Source organism: Glycine soja, chromosome 5 (genome assembly GCF_004193775.1).
Source record: "Glycine soja cultivar W05 chromosome 5, ASM419377v2, whole genome shotgun sequence".
Taxonomy (NCBI): Eukaryota; Viridiplantae; Streptophyta; class Magnoliopsida; order Fabales; family Fabaceae; genus Glycine; species Glycine soja.
Genome location: NC_041006.1, coordinates 40,353,143 through 40,380,592, shown reverse-complemented (window position 1 = coordinate 40,380,592; position 27,450 = coordinate 40,353,143). Strand labels below are relative to the sequence as shown.

The following is a 27,450-nucleotide window of genomic DNA, read 5'->3' as shown; positions in this document are numbered from 1 at the left end:
AATTACACATGGATGATGCAAATACATTTGATTCAGTGGGTCCAAATATATAAGATTTGCCTATATCCATTATGATGCATACCTTTGAATTTTTCACGACTCTAAAAAATAAAGCTAAAAGGTTTTTTTTTTCCTTTCAATACAACAGGTACAGTGAGATTTTAAGCGTACAATGTCATGTAAATTATCCAATGACATGTTTGGCAACCAATTGTTTGTTTCAAAAATAATCGTTTTGTTCAATTTAGATATGCTTTTAGTGAATGTAAAATGTTGATTCATTTTTTATTTTTATCTCTCAAAAGGTTGAAATCATTATTTTTAATCAATCCATACTATTATGTGATATCCACTAACAACTTATATGTTTAATAGAATGTCATGTAATCATCCCATTCTCAGGTAATGTCACTAGTGCCTATACTTCTAAAATACTCTACCAGGATCAAAGTAGAAATATGTTCAATTATAGGGACAAAAATATTGGTTTGAAATTTTAGAGGAATGAAAAATAGATAATTTTTTTACAGGGGTGATAATAAAAACTTCCTCACTTTACGGGAAATAAAAATATTCAAGCTATTTTATTTTTTAAAAGTTCTCATAGTGGATAAAAATAATGATTGTTTTTCAAATTTAATAAGTTAAACAAAACACATACAGTTTTGAAATTTTCTATTTTTTTAACAGCTTAATGATTATTTTTTATTGATAAATAAGTGATTATTTCTCTGAAAATAATATTAACCAAACATGTTTGTGATTCAGAAAAAAATGTTTTTTGTTTTAAGTTTTGGTAAAAGTATTTTGAACTATTAAATGTGATTAGTAAGTGTATTTAAATTAATTTTAGACATTTCTGTCAAAAAGAAAATTAATTTTAGAAATCAGTTTTTTTTTTTAATGGAAGCGTCAGTTTTATTTTGAAACGTGTACTTGTAAGAAATTAATTTTATTATATAGATTAACAATATGAGACACGAAGTCTCTTGCCAGTAGATTAATCTTAATGGCTTTAAACAGAAATAATTGCTTTCTTCGTGTTTAATGAATTTAAATTAAGAAAAATTAACATTGAATGATATTGATGTGGATTTATATAAGATCGGAAAATAAAGCGAACGTACGTATAATAGATAAGGATAGATGAGTGTCCATACTGTGATGGATAGAGGTGAAATGTTACGGTTTGATTGGACTGAGTCTGCGGTGAAGATGAAGGGCTTCACGAGATACATATGATATTCATACATGTTACATTCAGCTTATCATATTCATGGATTCTCACTTAAGTTAATTTCTTTCTGTTTGCTACCGTCTTCCCTAAACCGAGATCATTAAGTTTAAAGTAGCACTTTTTTAATATCTATCAACACCTTTTTATCTAAATGAAATGTTTTTAAAATACCCACAAGATGTGAGATAAGTTGCAAGTAACCTAGGTCTTCTATTTTCAAATTTTAAAATGTGTCATTAAAATGATTTTGTGAGCACAAACTGGGAAGTTACCATTAACACTGAAACTTCAAAATTAGAAATTACTACTATATGTTAATATCACTTTCTATCAACGAGTAATCAAACTTTGTTTCTTAATAATAAGATTTAAAATCACATGTATGTTTTGAGACAAAAATATATGTTTCCTTACAAATGTTACATCCATGAAACAGTGGTTTATTTGTTTCATAAATAATAAAATATCGATATCTTTTCCTAGGAGGATGAGATTTTATTACTATATTTTTTTATTGATAATTTATGTAATTCTATTCAATATAATAGAATAAAAAAAATTATGAAATAATTATAGAATCATTGATTATGTAATTAGAACTTTTGATTTTTCGACTAAGTTTAGATGTGTCTCTGGAAGTTTTAATTTCTTAATTAATTATGAAATTTGGTGTAAATTTATACTTATCTCTAACTCAAATTATACCTTCCTCACTTTTAATTTTAAATTATACTTTCCTCACTTCATAAGCAAATTTATACTCTAATTGTAAACAAACATAACCATTTTTCATTTCTCCGTGCCAAAGAAACGACATTTGAGGGGATTAACTATCTGGAAGAAAAAAATTGAAAGCTAGCTAGGAGTTTAAAAGTGTTTTGGATTAACGGTGCAAACATACGTTGGGGTCAACCTCCGTTTTGAGGAAACAACAGTGGTGAAATAGTCTCGAGTTTTGTACTGTTGCAATTTGACTGAAGAAATAAACACACTAAAAGAGACAACAAAGTACTAGAGAGGAAAGGAAACATAGATGAGCAGGGTGGGTGAAACTTTCTAGTCTCTTCCACGCAAAGAAATAATAATATTGAAGTAATCACCAACCAAGAGCATTCGTACATAGAATGATTTATGTGATCCTAGTCCTGTTCCTATTTATCATGCTTGCACGGATTGGTTTTAACATAAAATTTACAAATTTCAGTTTCATGAACCTAATCATGATTTGGTTGGAATCATGAGTTCGTTTAGCAAAACATCAATTAGCTGGGATAACGCTTGTGACATGATGAACATAATAATAAAATAAAGTATGTTAATTATAGTGAAGATTAGGGTTGTAAGAAAATTGGATTCAATTCAATATGTTGAATTCAATCCAATGCAATTAGATTTTTATAGTTGGATTTGATTATTAGATTGAATTAATTTTAATTTAACGAACTTAAAATTGAATTGAATGATGAATTTAAAGTTTTGAATCTCACAAAAATCTAATACAACTTGTATATAATTAAATTACTAATATATAAACTATAAATTAAATAAATCAGATAAAATATTTTTATCTTAAAGTAATATATTATTTTAAAGTTTATATTTTTTTATTTATTTTAAGGTAATATATTTTTTTAATAAAAGATACTGTAAGTATATATTTATGATTTTTTTCCTTCAATTTATCATATGAATAGTATAATATTTTATTAATATTGATTTTTAAAAATAGTTTTACTATTTTTTAATTTAAAGATTTCTTTAAAAAAAATTCAAGACTTAAAAATATCACATTTTCATCCAAATTTAATCAATTAAAATTAAATTGAATTAGTAAAATAAAAAAAGAATATTCCATTCAACCCAATTAAATTTAATTATATTGGATTAAAAAATAAATAAAACCCAACACAATAGATCACTTACTCCCTAATAAAGAGAATTTTATTCCAACTCAATAAAAACAACTATGCGCGTCAACATTTTTTTTTCTCTCTTATTCAATATAGTTGGATACTCATGATTCAGCTCGAAATTACGGGAGAACAACTTGATGAGTCAATTGAATAATAAAGCCAATATTGATGATGCCCTCTTCCTTCTGCAACATCCTGTTCACCAAACTCAATCAACAATTACAGCTTAGCTAGCCTCGATCTCCCTCTTGTTGAATTCCCCTACCCCAACCAAAACCCTTTGTCGGAACACAAAAAACAAATGATGTCTGGTTGGATGCAAGACACAGCAGAAGAACAAAACTCTGCTTCTGCTTCATGGCCAAACTCAAACGCCAACAACGAATTAAGCTGCGTGTCATTGTGTGCTTACAAACCGATCTCCTCCCAGATCCATGAAGCAGAATGGCGGCACGTGCCCAACAACATAACACATACCAACGTTGCTGCTTCTGATAATTATAATCTGCTTCAACAACCATTGCACCCTACTAACCTCAACTTTCTCACTCCCAAGCCCACCTTTTACCCTTTGGAGATGAGTTCCGATGTGGGATTTCTTGACCCTCAAGCTTCCTTCACTTCGAAAACTGATGGTGATGTCTTCTTGAGCTCAAATAATAACCTTTTAACCCTTCCAAATATGAGCTCAAGCATGTGTGTGGTGTCCCCCCAACCCCAACAACAAGGAAGTGTTGTTGGATTTTCGGGTTTCAAGAATATTATGGGCTCTGATCATGATCACGTGGTGGAGGGTTCTAGAAAGGCCTTGCTTCTGAGCTGCAGGTCCAGCATACTCAGACCCCTTGAATCGTTGCCCCCATCAGGTTCACAGCCAACACTTTTTCAAAAGAGAGCAGCACTTAGGAAAAACTTGGCCGTGGCTGATGATAACTGCAAAGGCAAGAAGAGTGAAGTACTCATTGATAGTAAGAAGAGGGGAACGTGTAATAATGTTGGAGAAGGTGTTGAAGGTGGGAGTTTTGATGGGTCGGGGTTGAATAATTATGATTCTGATGAGATCAGTGATGACAACAATAAGATGGAAGAGATTAGTGCAAGGAACGGTGGAAACAGCTCAAAAGCCAATAGCACCGTCACCGGCAGCGGCGTGGATCAAAAGGGCAAGAAGAAGACAGGAATACCTGCAAAGAATTTGATGGCTGAACGCCGTCGAAGGAAGAAACTCAATGATAGACTCTACATGCTGAGATCCGTTGTTCCCAATATTAGCAAAGTAAGACAGACTTAATTTGCTTTTCGAACCAAACTTAGATTGTACAATTCTTCAAGGGCTTTTAATATTGTTATTCATGTTAGAAGTAGAGTTTCACTAATTCAGTAATCTCAATTAGTAATAAAGATTTGCTTTAAAAATACTATAGGGTTAATTATCATGGTAAAACTCCAATTTTAATTTTAAAAAAACACTTAAATTAAAGAATTGCATTTAAGTGTTGAATAGCTAGCTACCGCTTTGTTCCTCTTTTATTTATGAACTAGGGTTAATTAATCAATGTTCTAGTCCTAGAGCGTTCACAAGCTTTATGTTATAGAGAATACATGATTCATAAAACTATTCACTAATAAATCAACATATATATCATATAATGGCTTCAATGCTTTAATTGTTACTATTGGATTTTTTGACATCCAAAATGAGTTTGTTTAAAATGAAGATGGACAGGGCTTCAATCCTTGGGGATGCAATCGAGTATTTGAAGGAACTTCTGCAAAGGATCAGTGAGCTTCACAATGAATTGGAGTCAACACCAGCAGGTGGCTCTTCAAGCTTTCTTCATCATCCTTTGACACCCACTACTCTACCAGCCCGTATGCAAGAAGAACTTTGTCTCAGCTCGTTGCCAAGCCCTAATGGCCATCCTGCTAATGCTAGGGTAATATTACTTGCTTGGTCATTTCTGGAACTTGTCCTTTTATTTATATGATTCAATCCACATGGCTTCCATAATTTCTATTCCTATTTCTGGTTATCATATTATATATATATATATATATATATATATATATATATATATATATATATGGACACGACAAGAAATACATATGTTCTTCTGTGTGCTTTAATGAGGTGGTGAGCTTTTGTTTGTTCTTGGAATTGCATGATTGCATAAATAGAGCATTTTTCCTATTTCCTTTTATATTTTTATTTTAAAAAATGACACATCAGTAATAAAAAAAAACCTGAATGTAATATTCTGATTTTTGTTATGGTTTTTTTAATTGCCAGGATACTATTCATATTAGCAAAATAATAATACTTTATTTTTATTTCCATAATGAAGAACGAACAAGTTATACTTCAAGTTATTTGCTGACAAATTTATATATATATATATATATATATATATATATATATATATATATATATATATATATATATATAACTTCTATTTTTACTATTATTTCATTTTGAAAATTCAAAAAATATTAAAATTTAACCGTAGTTTTAGATATAAATAAAAATAACATTCTTGATTTCTTACTCCTTAAAAATTGATCCTTAATATATAATATAGGTTTAATTACTCATTTGATTTTTATAGTTTCACTATTTGTACATTTTAGTCCTTATAGTTTAAAAGTAAACTTTTTTAGTCTCTATAATTTATATTTTAATTCTCTTTCACAAGATAATTAAAATATAAATTATAAGAATTAAAAAGATTATTTTCAAACTATAAGAATTAAAAGAGAATTAAAATAAACTAAAAAGATCACTTTTAAGTTATAGGAACTAAAAAATCATTAAAATGTAAACTATAAGGATTAAAAAGATCACCTTCAAACTATAAGAACTAATCGGTATAAATCGTAAAATTATAAGAATCAAAATGAGTAATTTAATCTATAATGTAATATTATGAAATGCGGCAAAGATTTTTATTTATTAAAGTATCGTTTTCTAATTAGATAATATGGAATGGGACTAGTATAATATATTGGCTTTAGCATTAAGCTCATGTGATGTAGATGAGCCAAGCCTTTTATGAATATTGGTTATTGCTAAGTATTCTATTCTCATTTGCAGTGAATAAAAAATAGAAAATATTTTATAAAATGTACATTAAATATATTAAAAACTTAAAAAAATTATTCATTAACAGATAGATGGGACAATAATTAGAATTTTTCATTATTTATCAGTATTATATGAGATAAAGAATTTCTTGATGATGAAACCATTCAATTGAATAGTTTTTTTTTTTTTTTGGTTTCCCGCCAAATACAGGTTGAGGTTGGGTTGCGCGAAGGAAGAGGTGTAAACATCCACATGTTTTGCGACCGGAAACCCGGACTCTTGCTCTCTACCATGACGGCTCTCGACAACCTTGGACTAGACATTCAGCAGGCAGTTATCAGCTATGTCAATGGATTTGCTATGGATATTTTCAGAGCTGAGGTGATTTTTTTTATTCTTTAATCATTAATTATCATTATAAAATCAAACCATGTGCATCCAGCTCATTAGGTTTTTAGATATATTAGCATTAAAATTCGTGCATTATACGGTTTTTTAAAAAACAAAAAGCAAGAAACAATAACAAATAAAAAAAATAAAGTGAGTAAAATAAAATAAAAATACTTAAAAAACTAGTTTTAATAATACTATTAATAACATATTATCTAAATATACGTTTCATATTACCTTGGCAATTACTTCATGTAGAAATGACTTTAATTTAATTTCTAAATATTATTGGTATAAAATTATGATTCGTCTAATTTTTAAAATAATTTATAGTATATAGTAGTTTTGTAATCAAATAACAGTCTAATTTTTTTAATACAATTAGTGTATATTGTTTACTCTATGAGTAATTTTTTTATACTAATTCTCTTAGTAATTTATAAAATAAATATTAATGAAAAATTAAATATGTTTAGAAACTATAAAATGCATTCAATCCTTTGTTTACTAAATAGAGGGATTTGTAAGACGTTGTAAAAAGATTCAGAATTATACATATTATATTTCATGTCCTTAATTGGAAGGCAGAAGTGTTAGTTAATGCTATTATTATACGTTCTGCTTCCCAGGAACGTTCCTGGCTTTATCATTAAGGTTACATTTTCTGTTGAGATGATACCTATGAATTAAAAATCATGACAATTATGAAGTGATGAGTTTTTTTTCTTCTTTTCAGCAACGCAACGAAGGTCAGGATGTCCATCCGGAACAAATCAAAGCGGTTTTGTTGGATTCAGCTGCTGGCTTCCATAGCATGTCCTAATTGCAAAAAACAAACTACTACTGAAAATACCTTTTCAATTAGTCAATTTAGCAATCTTAATGTTTTTAACGCTCAAAATTCAACTGTACTATATACAGGCTCTTTTAACTTCTGCTCAGTTGAATTAGGAGAAAATTTATTTTACCAATTAAAAGCACTACTATTTTTGGCGCCTGTTGCATATTCAAAGTGAAACGAAATTTGATGATGGCCTCCACTCAGTTTAGCGACATTCTGAATATGCATATGTTGATGTCAAGCTTGTTTCTACAATTTCATTGTCTTCATTGTACAATTAGTAGGGACAAAAGCTTTAATGTACTGTTTTCTCTCTTTTTTCGCCAAAAAAAAATTATCTTTCCTTTTTCCAAAAATAAAAAAGGAGATAAGGATAAGAATAAGGATAAACGAAAAGAGCTTTTACCAGACAAAACTGAAAATTCAATGCTGGCTTCTGAAGAGGCCAGGATAAATGGGGTCTCATGCATCTGCAACAAAAAATTAAAGGTTTTGCCAAACACAGTCCCCACTGGAGGCTACTTTTAATTTAGATAAATAATGAATTCCATGGGCCAAAGCTTGTTAGACATAAAGGACAGAACCACGGAAATAATGAGGTCCACAACGTGCACATACAGAGTATGTTTCTCTAGCAGAAAAGTACAATCAATTTATTTATTTTTCAAAAACCATTATTGGACATTCAACGATGGTGCTTTCAAAGAATGAAGTTCTATCACGTAACCACGCTACACATATCCCAGAGAGAGATGACTACACCACAACTAGCAGTGTCATCGCAACGATAAACCACAAATACATTTCACCAAGGAATTTTCAAACCATCGGTTTTCCAGAGACCCCAAGTGTCCACTTTCTTCACTCGTTACATGACTTCAACTACGCCGCTGGTTCGAAAACCCTGGGACAAGATATGGCGGTAATGGACTCATTCGCAAACACCAAGGCTGCAAGGCACATGCCAAGACTTAGAGGCAAAATTTAATAATACATCTACTACCCAAACGCATACTAATATTTTAATATCCACAATGATTAGGCATACTGGCACAAATTACCCCACTAAAATAAGAGACAATCATATTTAAAATCAGATAAACCGCCCTTGTATATGACACTTAATTACATTAACGAGTTTGGGTACTAAGGATGCGAGTAAAACTATGTACAAGGTAGGATTGTTGAAAAATGCAAGGCCGATACACCCCCTATCACCTTGCACAAGGCACAATAACATACTACTATATTAGGAGTGTATAACAGGGAAGGCATATATATATACTACTACTACTACTACTAATTCCACGACACGGTCCAAAATTAGATGGATACTCATTCATGCCATCCATATTCAGATTCCAAACACAAGCAGTCACTTGATAAAGCAGTCAGATTCAGAATTAGAATTTTCTTCATCAGGTCATATTCTCCAACTGGATGGCTTTATGACAGTCACCTACTTTCCACTCCAGTCCGGAATCTGTATCAAATCAAAACATCTTTATACCATGAGATTCTTCTGGAAAACTGGATTCAAAATTCATATATGGGCTAACATTTCATGTGGACAGGGTGAAGTTACCTGGAAGCTATGGAAATCAAATCTACAAATTATCAGGTATCTGAAGCTGAATTATTGAGCTGACACTTGATTTCTTGTGTGTCTGTGGCACCTTCACTAGCAGATTGATTCTCTTCATTCTTTGAACTCAAGGTACCCGGGCTCATTTTCTGAATCTCCTCTTTGGGGTAGATATAAATTTTGCGAACCATTGCAACAAATTCCCTGATTTAAAAATAGAATTATGCAAACGAATTGTCATTGTCAAGATTTTTTTTTTACCATTACAGAATAATCAAAGATGTCATTGTTAGATATCCTTACTGCCACGGATCATCACCAACAAGCATCATATCTCCCTCATTATCAGTGTAGACAATAAGCCAATCCTTTTGTGGAGAAGTTAATAAACCTCCAAATTCGAATAGTTGATCTAATTCAGCAATTAATTCCCCATAATCACTGAATTTTGTGAGGTCCACTGACCTACCGAGCGCAATCCCCTTCTTGTGAACCTAAAATAAAAGCATTTGATTCAAATTTCCATGCAAACTTATTGCTGTCATTTAGTTAAAATGTGATATTAAAGGGGCTTACTTTAGTGCAACTTCTAGCAGAACCACTATGAGATTTTGCTTGAATATCTTTCAGATGTGTCTGAGAAGTTTGTAACACCTTTTCATGGTCGTCAATCAGCAGACCATCAGCTGGTTTTGATCCCCCCCTTGAATGCTCAGACTTCTGATCGTTGTCAAATGCACGCTGTTGGTGTGATGTTGTATGCATGTGACCAACTGGCTCACTTGGGACATTTCTTTGTGATACAGAAGGCTCTGGTGCAATGGGGCTACTAAGAAGTGAGATGCCAAATAGCTTACAGTCACTGTCTTTCGGTTTTGAAACCTCACAAGGTTTCCCTGATATTGGTTTGGGCAACAGTTCTCTTGAACGAGGACTCTCATATGGAGTTGATGGTGGTGGTGGCATCAAAAAGTTTCCATGTGAATGCTCAACTTTATGTCCATGAAGCATGGGGTACTCACCAAATGCACTACTATACCTCAAATTCCCTCGAACTTGGTAAGTTGTATCACCACCTTGAGCAGAGCCTTTTGTATTTGAGTCCAAAAGATTCAGTGACAGGCTAGATGGCACTCCAGACCAAGGACTCAGAACATTATGTTTGCCTTCACAATCCAACAAATGTTTTCTACCAACATTAGCTACAGGACCATTTTGATCAACAAAGGATGGATGGGATGAATGATCTCCATGGGTCCCAAAGCCTGAAAGCAGATCTGGATATGTTAGTTCATGCCTTCCCATTGACATCCAGCTGTCTGACCCATACCTTCTTGAGGTAGAAACATCAATCTTTTCATCATCTGCAACAGGTGGCCACACAGCAGACTTCTCGACCGTATCAGATTCGTTGCTTTCAGCAAAATTACCTCTCAAGGTCGACAGTTCTTGACCTTGCAAGACCCTTTGAAACCCACTTGTTGGCAAAGGATCTACGCTGACTTTAGATGAAGCTGTTAACCACCGATAACAGATCAGGCTTCACAAAATTACAAATGTTTTGCAAATATAGAACTCGAATAAATATCAGATATTTAAAAGCAACTTATCCATACCTTCACGAGTAAGAACAGAGGAATCCGGGGATGATGGAACCACATTAGATCGAGGCCTTTTAGGCCTGGGCATTGGTAGAGGATTCAGAGCAGGAGGTGCAAGAGCAGGCTCTATCTTCCATTGTGAAACTCTCTCAGGACGTGGTATGTTTGATGTTTCATCCCATCTAACCTGGAAAACACATCACACAAGGAACTCCATTACAACATGTCCAATTCAACAGAGACACACAAGGGTTGACATAAAAGCCAGAATGCAACCTTAAGACTTCTCCATTTGGACTTTGGCCACCTTTTGGTATCAGCATCTTCAATTCCAACAATGGTACCAGTAAACCTGTATTTATAATGCCAAGTCAAGGAATTTCTTCTATTCAAATTATATGTTTAATAATAATACAACACTGATCAGTTACATAGACAACGATGGAAAGAGAAGAAAAGAAAATCAGCATAGACGACTAAATTGCTTTTGAGAAATCACTACACATTCATACCTTTGCTCCGGAGCCTCTTCACCTTCGAACCTCATTTTGAACCGCATGCCAATGGTATAATTATTTTTGAGAGACTCCATGTATTGATCATAGGGAACAATAAACTCTGCTGGACTAGTCCTGCAAAACAAATTTGACCACACTACCATAGATGAGTAAACCCGCCGTGGGGAATCAATCAAAAAAGAAACACTCAAATCATTCATACATTCATGTGCAAGAACAAGGTACAAACCTAGGCTTGTAATACACAGTGAACATGGTCCCAGTCAATATGGCATGCCAAGCAGTTGCAAGAACACCGAGATGCATACTGTGGCTTGAGATAACCGATGATGGAACATTACCCTGTTGTCTCATTGCACGCCTAACACCAACTCGAAGTTCCCCATTCTCACCCCTGAAAGTTTCTAAAATTAGTCTGCGCCACTGAAGAGAATACCAAAAAAAAGCAAAAAGAGAGAGAGAGAGAGAGAGAGAGAAATCTAAAACTATATTCATTAATTAACCAACCAACCTTAAAAATATAAACGCATCCCCAGCAACTAGCCTCTTGGAGCTAACAAAAACACTCCAACCACTTTGCAGCAAGTGTCTACGCGGTTGACCTGATATTAACTCAACACATCAGTCATATAGAAAGAACAGAAAAACATGAACTTAAAAACAAGATCTGTAAACAGTAATTAATAATTACCCCGAAAAATATGCCTGAATCGCCACTCGTTCCCGTGCAGATCCTTGGCCACCAACTCCTGGGTAGGTGGCTGCTTCGTCATGTCCTGTCAACAAACACGAAACAAAGGAAGACTCCCCCAACTTCAGCACAAGGAAACAAACAAAGTACGTGGAAGGAGAAGCTAAAAGGGTAAAAAAAAAAGCAGCAAAACCAACCAGCGGAGGGAGGCATTCATCGGCATGTCGCCTCAGCACCGAAAACCCACCGTGAGTGCTCGTATCAGACGCCGTCAGCGTTTTACAAAACGAATGCACGTGAAACCGAGGAGGCGCCGCCGGAGGACCCTCTTTCTCCACCGCATTCTCATCTTGCTGTCATTCAGATCCCACAAAAAAACACATCAGAACGACGTCGTCCGTGTCACCTCAGGAAGTAATTAACTTACATTTGGCTCAGGAAGTAAAGTCACTTGAGCAAACACCTCATCCGTGTCTGGCTCCGCCTGAAATTTTTTTTAACAAAAACGAAACACCATAACATAAATAACAACTTAATTTAGCAAATTAGCTCTTGAAAAGTAGAGAAAATGAAGGGTTAGTTTCTACCTTGAGCATGACGTTGATAACCCGACAAAGGATCTTGGGTGGTAGATCGTAAACCGGCATATGCTGTTCCGCTACCTGATTTGTGGACGCTTCAACCTAATGCGTGTTTGTGCCATAAAAACAAACACTCGTCATAAATAGAAACCCACCAAATTTCACGAGCTCAAGAGAAGCTCCAACGAATCTGTGCTCCGAGGAAGTACAGTTACCTACCTGCTCGATGTGTCCTTGAGGAAAGTAGAACACGCGCTCTCCTTCTCTGGGCACCGTCACCAGAGGACCTGCACACGCGTGCCACAGCTCCCTGTAAAGCGCAGCTTCCGCGTCTGAAACCATAAAACAAGTTATCATCACGCCACAAGGCACAAACCTAACGGTTTCACAGAGGAAGACCACGTTACCTCTCGCGGATGAAGACGAAGAAGAAGAATTCCGAGCCTCGCCTCCACCAGAACCGTTCCTAACATCGTTGGTGTAGCCACCAGAACTATTATCTCCTTTTCCGTTCACCGAATTTCCCTTGATGGATACCTCCGACGTCGCCATTTTTTTTTTCCAGTTCAATTTCCTCACAGATCTCTCATATATCACATCGCAGGATCGGAACCTCCGTTTCTCTTCACTGTTCCGGAATTCAAACCTCGCGAGGAAATAAACAGACACGAAGCAGCACCAATTCACAAAACCTCTCTCTCTATACCTTCAATGGACGCTTTCAACCACTCTTTCTCTCTCTTTCTGTCTTAGTTTCTCTCTCTTGCTATCTTTCTTTTTTTATTTTAGTATTTATTTTTTCTCTCAGCTGATAAATGGGTAGCAATGCAGCACCAGAACCACTGTCGGAGGGGGTGACTTAACCAGAGTGGTCAAAACAGCGTGCAATGATTTCAACCGCGGTCAATTCTTAACCACTCTTAGCAACCGGCTACACCCGGTGGGCATCTTTTCCCAGCCAGGGAAACGCAAACAAAGCGATCCCCTTGGCGGCTCCTCGTACACTGAAAGGTGTTAGTGGTAACGGCGTTAGGATACGACGAGAACGAGAAGGGTATTGGATGGGGAAGTAACGGCGTGTGTCTTGACGGTCGCGGGAAAGTTGCACTGTTTTTATTGGGAAATGGCGTTGTCGTGCTGTGGACGGGCAGCGAAATGCAATTGTAATGAGAGGGCGCATTTAACACCACCCGCGCAACTTAACCATGCTTTGCTTTTCTTTTTCTTTCTTTTTTAGTATGCATGCATTCAATGTTTTTTGTTATTATGTTAGAGATACCCATAATTAATTCTTGTTGGGAATTAGTTCATCATTTTTACTGATTTTTTTTATTATAAGAAGGATTGATGTAATATGATTTATGGGTTATTATGGTTTCAATTAAATACCTAGAAATATTAGCTGGTTTTATTTTAATTTTTGGCGAACCGGTTGTGATAAGAACTTTGATGCGCCAGGGCGGTAGGGCACCACACACAACTGTACAGACTGAACAGCAGTTGTCGCCCCATTTGCGTCTTTGATCTTTTGATGCACATTGACATCGTAATCGAAGCTCCCTTTCCATCTAGGATTTTTTTCCTTTTATTCATTTTGCGTTAACCATTGAACTTCCTTATTTTAACACTGATTAATAATATACTCGCCTTTTTTTCACCTATACAATATATTTAGTATATTGATATCAGGAATAAAAGTGGTTTTAATATTATGAAGGCCCTGTTTTTTTATATATAAATTAATTTGATTTTTAAACTTTATAAAACGATTTAGTTTCTCTTCTTAGAATATTCATTATTTTTTAAAAAGTTAAAATATCTAAATTTACATGTTCTTTTTTTAAGTTTGAGAATCAAATTTATGAGTATAAAATAAAGAGATCATTACACTTGACCAAAAAAGTATAAAAACTAAAAATATATATTTTCTTAAAATCAAAAGTTTTTTCTTGAAATTTACAAAACAGGAATACTAATAAAGTAATTCAGCTACTATTAAAGAATAAATGCATTAATAATTGATAAACAATTTTTTTTTTTTACAAAATTGTATATTTTTATTTGAAATAATCAAATTAAAATCTTAAAAAGATAAAGATTAAAAATGTTTTCACTTAGACGTTACTTTGAGCTAGAATTAATACATTATTACATATGTCACAAAAACGTATACGACCTTAAAGTTCTATATTTCTCATATGTTTCTCACACAAAAGTACGTACAGCTATTGAAATGACAACAACATATAACCTTCATTTTAATTAGTCTTTTAGCACATCCTAAAATATTAATGCATGTTATAATGTATGTGTAACTCGTGTTAAAATCATTATTACATAATAGACAGGAATTTAAATGATTTTTTAAATCTAATTAATTTAACTGACTTACACATTCAGCCATGATAATACTAACATTAATTTAAAATTTTGTTATGAAACTTAGGGGGGACTTTCTATCTGCTGAGGGATAAAAGTCAGAAAATCATTTAATTTTACCATTCAAACTAGGAAAGTCCCACTAGTAGAATATCCCTTTAAAATTCGGAGTTGAATTCATTTTGCAAATATGGCTCCCTTTTACAAATTTTTACCTTGTTTGATTGAGTCCAGAAGCTATTCCGTCAAAAAAGCCGAATAAAACTTTGTCAAGTTCAAGAAAGTTTATGAAGAATATGCACGCATATTGTGTATACTCGTCAGCAAAGAGTTGAACTATATTTCCTTTTTTAATACGGAAGCATTTCCTATTTTTAACGCCATGAAAGGGTCACGAAGCTTGTAATGAAGATATGCATAAATACGTAGAAAGATATTTTATGCATTATTTAATTATACTCACCGATCATTTGTAAATTTATTTTTAAAACTCATGCATACGTGGGAATTTTAATTATCAATTATCAATTATCCCGGACCACACAAACACAGAATTAGACTGTGCTTTGAACGTGTTAGTGACACTTGCAAATATCTGATGAAATTGGCAATTTATTTGATTTATCAATAACAGTTCTAACTGTAATTCGATTTCTAATTTTTATCTCTTTCTTGTAATTGTCTCTCTGTACTTTCTTTCACTTTCATTCACACATTTTTTCCTCGAGATGAATTTTAAACGACTTCCTTCTGAAAGGGGTTATACTCCTAGGTTCAACCATATCTTTGGTAATTTATAAATGAAAAAGGGAAAATAAAAATCAGATTACAGTGCCATATGAATAATATTTTCACAAATTTTACGGAACTATATATACACCATTTTTTAATATATGTAAAAAAAAAAACAAGAAATCGATTATTACAACTGCAAGGATCATTTCTAATTCTATTTCCTTCTGGGAATACAAGTGTACAAAAGGACAGGTGTTTGACATGTGTTTGACATGAGTATTTGTTGAGTTGAAGCGCCGAAAAAAAAATCTTCATGGACTAATGCTAGACACGATTCATAAATGCATCGAATTTTCACTTACAAACTAATTACAACACGACACATCTTCTTGCAATTACCTCCATATTAAATACATCTATAATGCATATATATATCGTGAGAGACATGTATATATTGGAGGACAGGTGATTAAAGCAATATTACATGAGATGGCAAAAACTTCAACGCCCTATCAACTATGAAATTAAGATTTTATAAAGATTATATATATATATATATATAACTTTAGGAACTTTATTAACTCTTCTTAATTAAAGTAGGAATATTTAATTAAATGAGTATGACAAAGTTGAAAATATATAGTTGGATACTTGGAGTAGTTGCTTAGCAATTTCGTTGCACAACATTCTCATCTTGACTCTCATATGCAAACAACTAATATTTTATTTTACTAATTCTCTCTTCTAATTCGATTCAAATCTATTTGTTTCTTGTACGTACACGGTTGCCAATTTAAAAACATTATATACCATTTAGGGTGGTCAATGTATAATTTATGTCATCATTCATTAAGGTGAGTTGAACCACGCAAAAGTGCCATTGCTAACAGATTACCAATCAATGGCTAGTCGTGTATTTGAACCATGCACCAAAAAAATGCAGAGAGCATCGTACTTGTCAACACAAACAAAAGATAAATAAATAGAAGGGAGAATAATTTGAAAAAATTAACGAGGAATGAGAACAAAGTTTCTCCTTTTTTTTTTCCCTCGCTAGTCCTCCTATATATAAAATTAAGAATTAAGAATACAAAGAGATGTAACGCGCACGTTACGGTTTCTCTATCAAGTAAAATTTATGTAAACCTCGTTAAACATATACGTTTTATTTCTCATTCGATAAGTTACATTCTCAAATTAACAATGCTCGATCACATAAATTTTAGCTGATATAAAAAAATATATTACTAACAACATTTAAAATATATCTATTAAATAAGTATAAATATTGTTCGAGGCTTTTATCCTGAAAATTATTAGGGAGATTAGTTCATATATAAATACTCCGTAACCTATTTAGTTTTTTTCTTTTAAGAACTTCCCTTTGAAGTTTCTTTGTCATTTTTTAAAATATTTTCTTAAGTTTTTTTTTTTACTTATTCAAATAATGAACGAACCACGTGTTAAAAAAGATAAACTAATAAATTGATATTATTATTAGGAAAATAATTTGTAGAGGTTTTTTTGTATTTAGATCTTAAAGAGAAACAACAAGATGTGAAAGATAATTTATAAATATATTTGATGATGAAATACGATATAAAAAAAAACTTGGGAGAGGCGAATGAATTACGGTATTTTACTAGTAACTCATAGGTATAAAAGATGTTTTATGGATATCTATTATACTATTAGACACCTATAAAGAAGGAAAAAAATAAATATAAATATTATAATATTCTTAATATGATAGGAAAAGAGAATTAGAGAAAAAAATATTGGTGAAATATTTTCAATAAATGAATATTTATGTATAATTGTTATTATAGATAGTCTTACAGACTTTACAGTTATGACTCCAATTTTTAACTGTTGGTTAGCAGACCAAACTGACAGAATAAAAGGACAGTGATAGAAAAAAGATGGTTATGATAAGAAATTTTAATATGAATTATGGATGAATTGATTTACTTTGAATTAATTTCCAAAAAATAAAATAAGAATGATAAGTATATATTTATCTTAATTTTTGTAGTTTTATTATATAGATGATAAAAAATGGAATTGTGGGAAGAATACAAAGCATGCTGCCAGAAATCGATACAAGACACAGTAAAATTAAGACAGAGGGAAGAAAGTGAAGGTAAAGGCATGTCACGTGGAGACACAGACTAGAGATTAGGGACGGGACCCACGTGTATTGTGATGGCACTATAGAGCAGGTTTGTATGGTCCAAAGCAACAAGGAAAGGAATATTCTTTATTTTCTTTTAAAATATAAATATAAAATCACTGCCTAAAGCAAAATGTCAAAAGACCATAGGCCCACTGGGGATTGGGGTGCATAACTTTTTAGGTTACCCTTTTTCTTATGCATCAAAATACTAAATTACATGTTTAATTTGATCTATTATGTTTGAAATTTTAATTTAGTTTTTTTTTTATGTTTATAAGGTGAGTTATCATAATTTTATAAAATTATTATTATTTTCAAATTTGAGATAACATTTTGAATCTTTTTGACTGTGTGAAAATTATTTTATTAAATTTATTTGCATGAAAATTATAAAATTTAACTAATATTTAAATAAAAAGGATGATAAACATAATAAAAAATAAGTTTCGTTAACAACTAAAAAATTAATATTATATTATTTTCATTATATTTTCCGTATTTGGTATATTGTTCGAAAGGTTTTAGTATTTTTTTGTTTCTAAATTTTTTAGAATTTATGCTTTTAGTTTTAATCTAAATTTTGATGGGTCAAAACTCCTAAAATTTTATCCATTATCACTTTTAATCTTTGTCGTAAATATTTATTTAATAATGTCTATAATAAAAATTATGCATAAATATATTTTTTATATTTATTTGATATGGTAATATTTTCTATATTTTTTATTATTGTTAAGGTTTATTATCTGTTTTGTAAATTAAAAAAATTGAAAGAATTAAATTTTAAAAAAAATATTAAAATTTACTATATATTATTTAAAAAATTGTTACTAATATTAACTTACATTAATTCATTAAAAATTTAAAATAAAAAATTAGTTACAATTTTTTAGAAAAATAAAAATTGAAAATTAATTTATGAGTTCAATGAAAAGAATTTACGACTTTACGGTCAAAAAGAATTCTTACAACTTTAAAGTTATACTTAAAAAAAAAAAACTTCAATATAAAATTGCAATGGATATTACACCTCTGATTGATGTGACTTACCCTAGACATAAACGTGCACGTGTTTCAACTATCTTCTTGGAATGAATTAAAACTATAAGATGGTAGATATGAAAAGAAAACAAGAAGCAAGAGAAGTCATGGAGACAGGGAAAATGCGAATTGAAATGTGCGTTATTTCTTCTACACACATTGGTGGCCTTTCTTGAGAACCTGTGAGCAAGAAGAGGAAGGAGGAAAGAAACACTCCCAGAGCTATTTTTAGACCAACGGATTCAAAGCAGACACGTACAAATTTGGGCATTTCAAGCCATGCACTCTTTATGGCCTAGCTATGGTTTCATTTTAGACAAACACGTCACACATTATTCTCTTTTCTTTCTTTTTTCCCTCCTAAGTACACATGATACGACTCTACTATAAAGGCTCAGAAGATTTTTTTTTCATTAACTAGTGTAATTCAAATTCAAAACCATTAAATTAATGCAAGTTTATTTAATTTTATGAAAATGAAATAAGACTTGCGTGTTTTTTCTTTAAATAATGTGTAAGTGGAACATGTTATGTCCGATCATCTCTGACCTAGATATTGTTTTAAAAAATAATTAGTTAGGCATTTATTTTAAAAATTTGTACTAATTTAATAATTTTGAATATAATTTAGACTATTTTAGTAAAAAAAATAAAAATTATATGTGATGATTAAAAAAATATTAGAGAACAAAAAACTTTACGCGATTGGGTTGTCGACATGAAGTGGATATTAGGAAAATAATAACCGGACAGTCCACGTAAATGAAATAAAGAGATATTAAATTTTTAAAAAAAGAAAGATAAAATGATAAATATGATAACTTACGTGATATAAAAATGTGGAGAAAATAAGATCAATATATTAATTATGATTAGTGTTTTCAAATACGAACTGCAAAAAGAATAAATTTAGATGATTTTGTTGTAGTTTATCCTGATTTTTTTTAATTTCAAGACATAACTATGTATAAATAAATAATGTAACTTCAATTAGATATAGTACAAAGACTGCCTCAAAAAAAAAAAAAAAGACAATACATGCATGGACTTTGATTTATAGATATTTCCAGACTCACGTGTTACCTACCTTTGTATTCTGTATTTTTTGAAGAATTTACAACTTCACATATTGTTAATTAATATATAGTAATATTTTTTGGACAGCAATTAATATATAGTGTGATTATATTAAAGAAAAAGTAATTTTTTATCAATTAACCATTATGTTGAATTAATTATATTTAATAAACATCATGTCCTTCTTTGTATATCATGTTATCCATCAACATAAAGGATTTGAATTCATATTTTTCTACTAAATTGTTTTTCAACTATGAAAAATTAATTAGAATGTATTCAAAATATATATTTTTTAAAATATTGTTCGATCATAAATTATTGTGTATGATAATTTTATTATTTTTCTTAATATATAACTATTTTAAAAACTATACTTTAAACCATTTCTAATTATTTAATAATATTATTTTTACCTAATAGTTTTCATTATCAATTCAAATATGAACCATTTAAATATAAAGATATTTTATATTTAAATAAGCAGCTTTATGTTAGACGTGCAATATAAGTAGCACATATTAACATTTGATCCGCTTGACACTTGTTTTGTTTCATAAATTACAAGTTTACAACCATAATTCTTATTTTGTATACTATATACTCAATATACACGTGCATATCCCATATTATATATAATTTTTGTGAAGTCTTTTTTTTTTTTTTTGAGGTTGTAAAGTCTTTTTGAGATAACAAGATAAAGTAACATAAAAAAAAGATAAAGAAAAAATAGACGTAATATTTTAAATAAGAAAAATATAGTGTAGCTGACATTATACATACTTGTTTGACGTATTTACCCTTAGAAAGGGTCAAATTTGCAATGTTCACCGGGAAAATTACAAATTTAAGCATGTTTGGTTTTAGCATACTTTAACCAAATAAATATATTTTTCATAGTTCATCAAGAAGTTTCATTTTAAAATAGTTGTTTATGTTCTGAAATTAACATATAGTTTAGGATTTCTAATTATTTTGAGAGAACAATATCCATTCTATTAAGATTGGTTTAATTAAGTAGTTTATAGACTAATTTGGTTTATAATGTAAGAAATTGAAGGAGTTGTAAATGCAGATGGCAGGAGCGTAGAGGACAGAAGTAGCTAGCTGTAGATAGGACTAAAGTGGGCCCGGAGTGGATGTCGCCTATTTGGATTACAACAAATGTAAGTTGTGGGCCCAATTTGGTTATGCCTCCTCTCTCCTCAGCAACAGCAATTTCTACGATCCCCCAACTTCCACTCTTTGACCCCTAACCCACAGACCAAACTTTCCATTTATTTAATCTCCTCTTTTCCCCTAATCTTACTAACCACACACTCCACAGCTTATATATTAATATATCACTGATTATTAGCTTCACAATGCGTAGGTTGTAAGTTGCTATGTTTAATCACTAAACATGCCATCCGTTAGTGTTATTATTATTGTTATCATTATCTTCGAGCAAACTATTAACAAATTTTGAGGTCCAAAACTTTTAGATTGTCTTTTTTTTATTCATTCATTCGAGACACTAGAAAGAAAAAAACAAAAACTGAAGAGTGTATAAAATAATTTTCCATATTTGGTATGTATTTTAAAAAATAATATTCACAGGAAATTTATGTTTCTCATAAATGTTTTTTAATTATTTTTTCGTGAAAATTTTCCTATGGAAGGAGGCCTGAATCTTATTTTATCAAGTTTAATGGTTATTTTATTACAATAAAAATATAATATTATCCTTTATTAAATTATATAATAGTATGATAAATAATTAAAATATTCGATAAAAATATGTATAATTATTTAATTCCTATGAAACTCATTTAGAGATTCTTAGTGTTTAACCAAATAAATTTTATTCACTGTTAGAAACATAATTTTTAGGTGTAAAAAACTTCTTTTTTATCGAATATCTCCTTATTGAATAAAGTTTGCAGTAAGCGCTTGTAAGAAAATAATATATAAAGAAAAAGTGAAATCAACCTACGAATAAGTTACTTTATAATTTTTTTTTATTTATGTATAAATTAATTTTAACTTATAAAAACATTTATTGTTATTGTTATTTTATTTTCTTATAAATATCAGGTGAGAAGTTATTCAAACATCCCTTAAGAATAAAAATAGAAATTATATAGGAGTTTCTATAAATTTTAAAAAATATTAATTTTGTTTTCATAAAAAAATTTCTAGTATTTATAAAAATGAAAACATTTTTGTCCATCATCATAGGTGACTTGATGAGAATGTTTTTTAATATAGCTAATAAATTTAATTACTTTTTCTTTTTATCCTCTTAAGCACATTCATAAAACATCAAAATTTATCATGACTTTATTTGTCTCAATAACTTTACCAGAAAATATAATAAAATCACTCATAAGGTGATAAAAAAAATTACAAATAGAAAATGATAAAAAATAAAATTTTGGGAGTATTTATCTAATATAAATTATTTAATTCATTTTAAAAATTTAGTCGCTATAAGTTATTTATAATTAAATTAAATGCATAATTTTATTAAACACATCAAATTATCCTCTAATAGACTTATCATTAAAAATCAATAAAAATACATTTATTTTTACATGAAGTAAATTAATATAAAATTAATATTTTTAAATTTTACATGAATTAGAAGACATATTTTACCCAATTATGTATTATACGACAACACAAAAATATTCACGAAAGTGAATGTTAATTCTATTTTGTCGGCGCCACGCGCCAGTCGGCGGTTTTGCTTGGCAATTGACGTTAGCTCCGTTACGAGAAGAAACAACGTTACGGACTTGAAACGGGGTTTGAATCTGGTTATATGAAAATGGAAAAGTGGAGTGGGGCAGCACGTGGCATTGGAGTGAGTGGACCACTGAACTGAACTGCAGTTATTTTGGGGGAAGTGAACCCAAACCATTGGTTACGTCCTAATCCAATCACGCAGGTTGCGTGAGTTTGGTTGGGTAGAGATGGAGCACTCTTTCGTCATCCTCCACTACCCATATGCTACCTTTCTTTTTTCTACCCCTCTCTCACCTACTATCATTTTTTTATGCATCAATGCAATTTTTTTATTAAAAGTATATTAGGCTCAAAACAATATTATCAAAATTTACAAAAAAAAAATTGTTACATCAGTGAGATAAAATAAAATAAAATAAATCATACAATTAAAATAAAAACTCATTCCTAATGTCACTTCCTATTAAAGCATTATATCTCAACGTCCTCTAGCAAAAGATTTTTTTTAAGTCATTCACCTAGTGATTTGTTCCCACGAACATAAGGTTCGATACCATCACAGGATTTAAATACAAATAATACACATAGGAGTGAGTTATCACATCTCTAAAAAAAGTACAAATCAAAAAAGACATGATTAAAAAAATTATAGAAGTATTCATAACATAACATAACACGTGAATTACATACTCGGGTCAAAACGTAATAACACTCACCAATTTCATAATAGTAGGCGTTATGTAATAATTATACTAAGACTCAAGCTTATATGTAATGTGATACCATGTCAGTGAAAAATCACACTGGGATGCTTAGTAGTGCATAACAGGACACACCGCACAATGTGTATGTCAAGTCCCTCTCAATGGGTCACCTTATTTTTTTGTGAAAATGCTCCAATCATATGAGATCAACATAGACTTAAAGGAGCACTCAAACCAAGTGTCTTTACCCTCAAGACCTAAACTCAGAAGAATCCATTACAGTCTCACCTTCCTGAATTAGGTCTAACTCCTAAAACAAATTTTGCACGCAAACACTGCTCATGAATTATATAATACTCACGACCTCACATTCTTATTTTAAACACGTTTAACACATTGCGTTGCAGTTTAACACTTTAGGTTCCTAACTAGGAATCTTACACTTTCCCTTTAACACTGCGCATAAATACTTTTCTTAATGTAAACATCAGTCAGGTTATTGTATAATTCACAGCTCACACACACAAGTATTGTCACATTAAGTGTAACCACACACTTATTTACAACCAAATTTTATGTCCACAATTTTAACATATCCCAACGTCACAATCTACCATCACATGTTTATATATATATCTAAAAAATTAACACATGTTCAACTTTGCAATTATGCTAAATCTCAGCAACAATGTTATAATCTCATTATAACAATTTATCATGTTAATCTAGTACTTCTTGTCCAAAATACATACAAATTATACAAAAATATTTTTCACAACATGAGAAGTAAAACCCCTCAAACAATTTCACATAATCATATAAGAATAATTTTAATACAATTAACATCCAAAAATAAATCCAAATTTGGTCATTTAAGGATCCTTACACATGTTTATTCTAATCCTAATTGCGATAAATTCATCCCTTACCTCTAAGCGGGTTCACGTGTCTAGTTCAACAAAAAAGTGGTATCTCTAGCAGTTGTCTAAGATTCCTCAAGATTTTTCTCTAATTGTAAGTTTCTCATTCCTGTTGGGACCTAACATTCTTTATCTATATTGGTGCTGGGTCTAGTGTGACTATGAGGTGACGCAATGGTATTGTTTGATGGATGAATATTATGAATCTATTTTGTTTGTTGGTGATGATTGTAGTGCTAAGGAGGTTGTAAACTTGAATGGACAGTACTGGCATTGTTTATATTGTGATAATTATGGAGTTTGTAAAAAAAAAAAAAAATGACAGGAGGTTAATTAGGTGATTGAATGCATTAAAAAAACATTGATATTTTTAGCTGTTATTATTTAAAATTAATTTTTAAAATTTTAAAGTTAACATAACCCTTATGTTTGCTAACACAAATAAAAAGAAATAAGCAATATTTAACTTTCAAAAATATAAATGACCAGGAATCAAGCTTTTAATATTTAATATATCAAAATAAAACTTTTACCAACATGAAGGATCAAAATAAATCTTTCAAAAAAATCAAAATAAAAATGTTAAAACTTAATATACCAAAATAAAATAATATTAAATAATAATGAATCAAAATTTACATTTAACCAAAATTAATTAAAGTCAACTAACTTTTTTAACTAGTATGAAATTAATTATTTTTATTTACCATATATAAGTTCAAAAGAAGTATCAATTTAGAAAACTAGGTGTTGCCTCTCTTTGACAAAATAAGTATTTTTATTTTTAATAACAGAAACCTCAATAAATTATATATATATATATATATATATATATATATATATATATATATATATATATATTCATTTTTTACTTACTTTTAAAACATGCTTAAATATAGATGTTATCTTAGGGAGGCCCGGATACCACACTAGTAGATAAAATAAGAAGTGAAAATGCTTCTATAAATAATAATGTTCTTAACATGTTTGTCCCAAAAAAAAAATGTTCTTAACATCTTAAACATCTACTCTATACATACCTTGCCGACGTCGGTAGATACAACCAACAAAATAATTTTTCATATAATTATTATGAACGAGATACACGTCTTTGGTCCCTCCAGACTCCACATTTCACCTATTTATATCGTTATCACTTTTGCGAAAAATTATTTAGTAGTGTATTTTTATTTATTTAAAAAAATACTTTGAGTTGATTTTCCTTTATATAAAATACTTGAATAGAAAAAGGAGTGAAAGTGAAACTATATCTTAGGATAAAATTTCATTTATTGCAAATTATAAAGTCTAAAGTATTTTTTTGTTAAAAATAATCAGTCAGCTGGGCCCAACAAGTGAAATGGAAAAGGAATTAGAGAGCTAGCTAGTGTGAGGTGAAGAAAAGCAGGAAATAAACAAAATAAGATCATTTGAGCAATCGAAGGATCGAGGAAATTAAGTTGATGGGATTTTAGACTTCCACTAAATTTTAATTAATAATAATCACAATCATAAGTGAAATTGTGTTAGGAGGCTTGCACGTTTGGGTGAGTTATAATGCAATAAGACACATTACTCCTTCACTATGTATACCTTCATTGGCAAGGGAGAGACCAGAAGGTTACAAAAATCTAGATTAGATAATTTTAGAACCTCTGCATCTCTACTTTGTTCTCCTTCGAGCCTTCCAACAAAATTTTGCCTTAAATTACAAATTTGTAGAATTTATATCAAATTTATTTTATATGAATATACATAAATAGCCATCAGATTACACGAGAAAGATAGGAATTTAATTTTTTTATGGGCTAAGTCCTAATTTTTTCCTCCAATCTTTTGAAGATTTTGTTAAGAAACATTAACGGCCAAGTTATAATAAATAAGAGTCTAATATCTGTATACTGATTTTATATTGTCACTATAGTTGTCATTAGATAACTATGTTACACTTTATTATACATATAAGTGGTGATTGAATGACTGTATTATATATATCTTTTTCTCAATAAATAATCAGTAAAAGCTGCTCCATATATATAATATATTTTTTTATTTATGCTTCATATATACGTTTATAAATATTTCTTGCTTAGTATTTATTTTATTTAAGAGACATTATCGTGGAATCTCCCCCCGTCTCCCATTTCAGAACTCAACTCAAGAACGTGCTTACCAACTTGATGTATCATAAATGTCACAAATTTATATGGGGGGTGAGGAATGACTTATTATTGTAAACGAAGGTTACCTTAATTAATTGGATAAACCGATAACCCTGTAAATACTTAGAGTGCCACTTGTATTCATTGTATTTAATATATATATATATATATATATATATATATATATATATATATTATCTTTGCATATATTTTTTGTTTTGGATAAACTATAATATTGACAAAAGAATAGATTTTAATGTTGCGGACGATCTTTTATTAACATGTTATCTCTAATAAGTGAGAGGATGGATTTTGGTTGATGCTTATTCGTTGATATTGAAATTTCCACCTCTCGCCTCCAAAAATATTTGTTCATAAAAAAGCATATAATGAATAAGTTAGAGCATATAATAGGAAACAAACAGGAAGTAGCATCCAATAATGTATGAAGATGCACGAGCGTTATTTTATTTTAGGTACAGAGATGCAGGAGGGTTTCTGTCCATGTTTTGTTTTTACCGACCGAATGTGGAATTTGAGATTGAGTGAATAGAAAAATAGCACAACTTTGATCCATCACCAATCACTGTCAAATTACAAATATAATACCAATATCACTACCGCCCATGCCAGCAGCTGCTGCCCATCCAGTCTCGTCCACACAGCTGGGGTTAATTTTAACTTTAAATAAAACACTTTTTTTTTTATAAAGTTTTAAAAAAATAGAACTCTTTTATTCTCATTCACCCTTTGAAGAAAGAAGTGCTTCGTTATGATATAAATAATATGTATACCGCGTAAATGAAACCACGTCAACACAAAATCTGGTTGAAACCACGAAAAATTCTTATATTTTTCATTAAAAAATCATTTTTTTTCCACATACCATATCATACTATTGAAAACAAAAAGAAGAAAGATTAGAGCAGAGTTGTCTTCAAAAAGGATAAAAATATAATCATAACTCACTAATTAACCTAAATTTGAATGAGGAAGTCCCTGATTATTTTGTGAAATCTACAAGCAAAATCTCCACCATGAGATATTGACAAGTATAAAATTTTTCATCTAACATTCACACTTGAAC

The 27,450-nt window shown here is 30.6% G+C and overlaps 2 protein-coding genes across 3 annotated transcripts; one reads left to right on the top strand and one right to left on the bottom strand.

Moving 5' to 3' along the window:
- The first annotated feature begins 3,220 nt into the window (after positions 1-3,220).
- On the top strand, positions 3,221-7,718 carry LOC114413313 (transcription factor ICE1-like). The gene is made up of 4 exons (XM_028377639.1): positions 3,221-4,426; positions 4,869-5,087; positions 6,443-6,613; positions 7,359-7,718. Exons 1-4 carry the CDS (start codon positions 3,452-3,454, stop codon positions 7,443-7,445), a joined length of 1,452 nt encoding a protein of 483 aa, XP_028233440.1. The 5' UTR covers positions 3,221-3,451; the 3' UTR covers positions 7,446-7,718.
- A 792-nt stretch (positions 7,719-8,510) lies between these two features.
- LOC114413312 (auxin response factor 2B-like) lies at positions 8,511-13,302 on the bottom strand. 2 transcript variants are annotated; one of them, XM_028377638.1, is made up of 15 exons: positions 12,847-13,302; positions 12,659-12,771; positions 12,446-12,541; positions 12,322-12,342; positions 12,056-12,211; positions 11,859-11,943; positions 11,679-11,769; positions 11,397-11,561; positions 11,162-11,281; positions 10,926-11,001; positions 10,665-10,836; positions 9,625-10,562; positions 9,352-9,542; positions 9,049-9,252; positions 8,511-8,946 (listed from the first exon to the last, which is right to left on the bottom strand). In XM_028377638.1, exons 1-14 carry the CDS (start codon positions 12,989-12,991, stop codon positions 9,081-9,083), a joined length of 2,541 nt encoding a protein of 846 aa, XP_028233439.1. In that variant the 5' UTR covers positions 12,992-13,302; the 3' UTR covers positions 8,511-8,946; positions 9,049-9,080. The 2 variants fall into 2 exon arrangements, with proteins under 2 accessions (XP_028233439.1, XP_028233438.1); XM_028377637.1 differs by having other exon boundaries at positions 12,286-12,342; positions 12,847-13,299.
- Positions 13,303-27,450: the final 14,148 nt, after the last annotated feature.

What these genes read in the sequence shown, in the direction of transcription:
- LOC114413313 (XM_028377639.1), top strand. Translation starts at nt 3,452, where the DNA reads ATGATGTCTGGTTGGATGCAAGACACAGCAGAAGAACAAAACTCTGCT. An exon ending in GCCATCCTGCTAATGCTAGG is followed by an intron (nt 5,088 to 6,442) that starts GTAATATTACTT and finishes CGCCAAATACAG; the next exon opens with GTTGAGGTTGGGTTGCGCGA. An exon ending in TGGATATTTTCAGAGCTGAG is followed by an intron (nt 6,614 to 7,358) that starts GTGATTTTTTTT and finishes TCTTCTTTTCAG; the next exon opens with CAACGCAACGAAGGTCAGGA.
- LOC114413312 (XM_028377637.1), bottom strand. Translation starts at nt 12,991, where the DNA reads ATGGCGACGTCGGAGGTATCCATCAAGGGAAATTCGGTGAACGGAAAA. An exon ending in GATGCGTTTATATTTTTAAG is followed by an intron (nt 11,562 to 11,678) that starts GTTGGTTGGTTA and finishes AGAAACTTTCAG; the next exon opens with GGGTGAGAATGGGGAACTTC. An exon ending in CTGCTAGAAGTTGCACTAAA is followed by an intron (nt 9,543 to 9,624) that starts GTAAGCCCCTTT and finishes CTTTTATTTTAG; the next exon opens with GTTCACAAGAAGGGGATTGC.